The sequence below is a fragment of the Dasypus novemcinctus genome, chromosome 3 (genome assembly GCF_030445035.2).
Source record: "Dasypus novemcinctus isolate mDasNov1 chromosome 3, mDasNov1.1.hap2, whole genome shotgun sequence".
Lineage (NCBI taxonomy): Eukaryota > Metazoa > Chordata > Mammalia > Cingulata > Dasypodidae > Dasypus > Dasypus novemcinctus.
Window position 1 is genome coordinate 31576928 of NC_080675.1, and position 4823 is coordinate 31581750.

The 4823-nt window shown below is 64.3% G+C and overlaps 1 protein-coding gene across 1 annotated transcript; it reads left to right on the forward strand.

The window, feature by feature from the left end:
- The first annotated feature begins 354 nt into the window (after window positions 1-354).
- On the forward strand, window positions 355-4484 carry IRF2BPL (interferon regulatory factor 2 binding protein like). Its single transcript, XM_058292992.2, has one exon. The coding sequence runs from the start codon at window positions 1304-1306 to the stop codon at window positions 3653-3655; it is 2352 nt and encodes a 783-aa protein (XP_058148975.1). The 5' UTR covers window positions 355-1303; the 3' UTR covers window positions 3656-4484.
- Window positions 4485-4823: the final 339 nt, after the last annotated feature.

A 4823-nucleotide genomic window follows, 5' to 3' on the forward strand; every position in this document is an offset into this window, starting at 1 on the left:
GCGAGAAGGGGGTCGGAAACGACGCTCACAGTACTTAAATGCGTTTTTACTTCGGAAAGCCGGGCGGGGAAGGGAAAGGTCATCGTCTGTTTGATTTCCACCCCCAGCCCTGGGCTTGCAGCCTTCGCTCGCCCGGCCTCAGCTGTTGTACACACACTGCGAGCGGGGAGTGGAGGGCGGAGGCGCGGGGGCGGGGCCGGCTGGGAGGAATCTGGGCGCCTTGCCGCGCATGCGCCTTCTCCGAGCAACAAGTGGGCTCCACAGAGGAAGTGTAAAGGACGGAGGGGGGGGGGGACAGGGGGGGACGGGGACTGGTGCAGAGCATGGCAGTGACGTCAGCGCTCCGCCCGGGCGGCATCCCGCGCGGCCAGGCCGGGGACAGCGCGAGCCGCAGCCCGAGCGGGAGCGCCGAGACGCGCCTCCGGAACGTAGAGTAACAATCACAACCCCACATTCCGGGCGAGCGCGAGCGGGAAGGGATGCGACCCGGGTCCAGGCGCCGCGCGAGCGCCCTGCAGCCAACGTGAGCGCCGCCCGCCGCGGCGGCCCGGGGGCCCGCCGGGCCTGGGGGCGGCGGGAGCCGGCGTGCGTGCGCTCCTCTGCTCTGCTCTCCTGCGTCCTGGAAGCGGGGGCCGCGGCGGCTCCCTCCGGCCGTGCACACCCAGCCGCCGCCAGCACCACGGCCGACGCCGCGGAGGGGAGAAGCGCCTCTCTCCGCGGCCACCCTTGCCCTTCCCCGGCCCTCCGGGAAAGCAGCGGCTTCAGCAAGATTGGACACGGGCACCGGGTGGCACGGAACCCTCTAGCCCTCGTCCCAGGGAGCCCAGCGGGGAGAGGACGCAGCTCGTAGGGGGGCCCCCAGGGCTAGAGGAAGAGGCAGCCCATTCCGAGCTTCCACGCACCAGCCACTCCGGGGAGGGGGCCAAGAGACAACGGCGGCCGGCACCCGACACCCTCGCCCCCTCCCCCCGGGCACGGAGGTTCCAGCCCGGGTCCTCAGCACCAAGAAGAAGGCGTCTGAGCTCCCCTCCCCGGCGAGACAGTCGCAGTAGAACGTGGGGACGAGGAGCCGGGCGAGGAGCCGGCCGAGCCGCCCGCCGCACGGGCGGTGGATCCCCCGCGGAGAGGCGCTGCGCCGGCGGTGGAAACTCGCGCTCCCTTCAGCCCCCGGGGCAGAACTTTCTCGCCCCCCCTCCCTCCTCCCCCGCAGCCGGACTCCCTCCCCTGCCGGCCAGTCCTCCCGGAGGAGAAGGCGCCGCGGAGACTGCCCGGGCGGGGGCCTACCTTCCCCAGGGTCGGCATCATGTCGGCGGCGCAGGTGTCCTCGTCCCGGAGACAGTCTTGCTACCTGTGCGACCTGCCCCGCATGCCCTGGGCCATGATCTGGGACTTCTCGGAGCCCGTATGCCGCGGTTGCGTCAACTACGAGGGCGCGGATCGCATCGAGTTCGTGATCGAGACCGCGCGCCAGCTGAAGCGGGCGCACGGCTGCTTCCAGGACGGCCGCTCACCCGGGCCGCCGCCGCCCGTCGGGGTCAAGACAGTGGCCCTGTCCGCCAAGGAGGCGGCGGCGGCGGCGGCGGCGGCGGCCGTCGCAGCGCAGCAGCAGCAGCAACAGCAGCAGCAGCAGCAGCAGCAGCAGCAGCAGCTCAACCATGTCGACGGTTCCAGCAAGCCTGCGGTGCTGGCGGCCGCCTCGGGCCTGGAGCGCTACGGCCTGAGCGCCGCTGCGGCCGCGGCCGCCGCCGCCGCCGCCGCCGCGGAACAGCGCAGCCGTTTCGAGTACCCGCCGCCGCCGGTCAGCCTGGGAAGCAGCAGCCACGCCGCGCGGCTGCCCAATGGCCTGGGAGGCCCCAACGGCTTCCCCAAGCCGTCGCCGGAGGAGGGACCCCCAGAGCTGAACCGTCAGAGCCCCAACTCCTCAGCGGCCACGTCGGTGGCGTCTCGGCGTGGGACACACGGTGGGCTGGTGAGCGGGCTGCCCAACCCGGGGGGTGGCGGAGGCCCCCAGCTCACCGTGCCCCCCAACCTGCTACCGCAGACGCTGCTTAACGGGCCGGCCAGCGCCGCGGTGCTGCCCCCACCGGCGCCGCATGGACTGGGCGGCCGTGGGCCCCCGACGCCCGCGCCCCCAGGGGGCCCCGGGGGCCCCGCTTGCCTTGGGGGCGCCCCTGGCGTCTCGGCCGCTTCGTCCTCGGCGTCGTCTACGACCTCGGCGTCGGTGGCCGAGGTGGTCGTGGGTGCTGGTGGCAAGAGGCCCGGCTCGGTGTCGAGCACGGACCAGGAGCGCGAGCTGAAGGAGAAGCAGCGCAACGCCGAGGCTCTGGCGGAGCTGAGCGAGAGCCTGCGCAACCGCGCCGAGGAGTGGGCCAACAAGCCCAAGATGGTCCGCGACACGCTGCTCACGCTGGCTGGCTGCACGCCCTACGAGGTGCGTTTCAAAAAGGACCACTCGCTGCTGGGCCGCGTCTTCGCCTTCGACGCCGTCTCCAAGCCCGGCATGGACTACGAACTGAAGCTGTTCATTGAGTACCCCACAGGCTCGGGCAACGTGTATTCCAGCGCGTCCGGTGTGGCCAAGCAGATGTACCAGGACTGTATGAAGGACTTCGGCCGGGGCCTCTCCTCCGGCTTCAAGTACCTGGAGTACGAGAAGAAGCACGGCTCCGGGGACTGGCGCCTGCTGGGGGACCTGCTGCCCGAGGCCGTGCGCTTCTTCAAGGAGGGCGTGCCCGGCGCCGACATGCTGCCGCAACCCTACCTGGACGCCAGCTGCCCCATGCTCCCGACCGCGCTGGTGAGTCTAAGTCGCGCTCCCAGCGCACCCCCAGGGACAGGAGCCCTGCCGCCTGCTGCCCCCTCGGGTCGGGGTGCCGCCGCCAGCCTGCGAAAGAGGAAGGCGTCCCCCGAGCCCCCGGACTCGGCCGAGGGCGCGCTGAAGCTGGGCGAGGAGCAGCAGAGGCAGCAGTGGATGGCGAACCAGAGCGAGGCGCTGAAGCTCACCATGTCTGCCGGGGGCTTTGCAGCGCCCGGGCACGCGGCAGGGGGGCCGCCCCCGCCGCCCCCGCCCCTGGGACCCCATTCCAACCGGACCACTCCACCGGAGGCAGCCCCCCAGAACGGCCCGTCCCCCATGGCCGCCCTCATGTCAGTGGCAGACACTTTGGGCACGGCGCACTCGCCCAAGGACGGCAGTTCCGTGCACTCCACCACCGCGTCCGCGCGGCGCAACAGCAGCAGCCCGGTGTCGCCGGCCTCTGTGCCTGGGCAGCGACGCTTGGCGTCACGTAATGGGGACCTGAATTTACAGGTGGCACCCCCGCCGCCTAGCGCCCACCCGGGCATAGACCAAGTGCACCCCCAAAACATTCCGGATTCCCCCATGGCCAACAGCGGGCCGCTCTGCTGTACCATTTGCCACGAACGTTTGGAGGACACCCATTTCGTTCAGTGCCCGTCGGTCCCCAGCCACAAATTCTGCTTCCCTTGCTCTAGAGAGAGCATCAAGGCCCAGGGGGCCACCGGCGAGGTGTACTGCCCCAGCGGAGAGAAATGCCCCCTGGTCGGGTCGAATGTACCTTGGGCCTTCATGCAGGGCGAAATCGCGACTATCTTAGCTGGGGATGTGAAAGTGAAAAAAGAGAGAGACCCTTGAACCGCAGGACGGCGGCATTCTTTGCCCTAGACCAGCTAGCTCCTCTACGAGCCAGGGGCCCCTCCCCCACTCACCTTGACCTTCCCTTCCCTCTCCCTGCCCCCCCAGATGTAGAATTGTGAATATAACAGACTGCAAAAAGTTAGTCTTATGTATAGACATTATTTTCGTCGTATGTTTCTATATTTTGAAACAAGGTATGTAACTTCTTCATTTGAAGGATAAGCTGGTTTGTGTTAAGCAGTATAATATTGGTTGGATCGTTTGCATCATATTTGTTAGCATTTATTTGGTGGCAGAGTGTTTGCCTAGGTACAGAATTAATAGCCCTTAGCAAAGACTGCTGCTGGTGTGTATTTTTGTAAATGTTATGCACTCTCTGAAAGGAAAAAAAAAAACAAAAGAAAATGACTTTTTTTCTTTTTTGCCAAGGCCAGTGTTGCTGCCTATAAAAAAAAAGATGCTATAAAAATGGTGACAGCTTCTTTCTAAACAGCCCCGCCGTGTTTTAAGTCTTCACTTTGTTTTGTTTTGTTTTTTTCTGTTTTGTTTGCAAAATGGTGACGGGGTGTTGGGGGGATGGGGTGTTTTTTGTTGCAAGTTTGTGAGGGCAAATGTTTTGGTTTGTTTTCTACCGATCCGAATGTGTTGGATCTTCACGTGTTGTTTTGTTTTTGCTTTATTGATGCACGGATGCTTTTGAACAGTAGAGCGAAATGCTAGACATGGAGAATCTGCTCTGTTTGTCCTTTATACATTTCTGTAGTTAACAGAACACTGTAATGTGCCTTGGAGCTTAGTAACTTGTAATAAATTCAATTGATATTAATTCTGCCCCGAGTCAGCAGGTTTGTCTTTCTAGGGCTAAGGCCTCCCAGCTCCAATAGGAGACGCCTTCACCTCCACCACAGAACGCTAGTGCCTCTGCCAGCCCTCTGAGGAGGCATTTGTGAAGGCCCTCTGCAGTCTGACGTCCCCTCCCTCTGAGTACCAGGCTATTTACATTCACCTCCTCGGGAGGCGACAGTTGCTGACTAAGCGATTTCTGTTGACTCTTCAGCGTCTCTGTTTTTGCTGGAAGCGCCCCCAGCTGCAAATGGCATTGTCAGGAATGCTTTTTTGGTTCCTTGCCCTGTAGCCATGAGCATGTGCTGAGACCCAACCCAAT

What these genes read in the sequence shown, in the direction of transcription:
- IRF2BPL (XM_058292992.2), top strand. Translation starts at nt 1,304, where the DNA reads ATGTCGGCGGCGCAGGTGTCCTCGTCCCGGAGACAGTCTTGCTACCTG.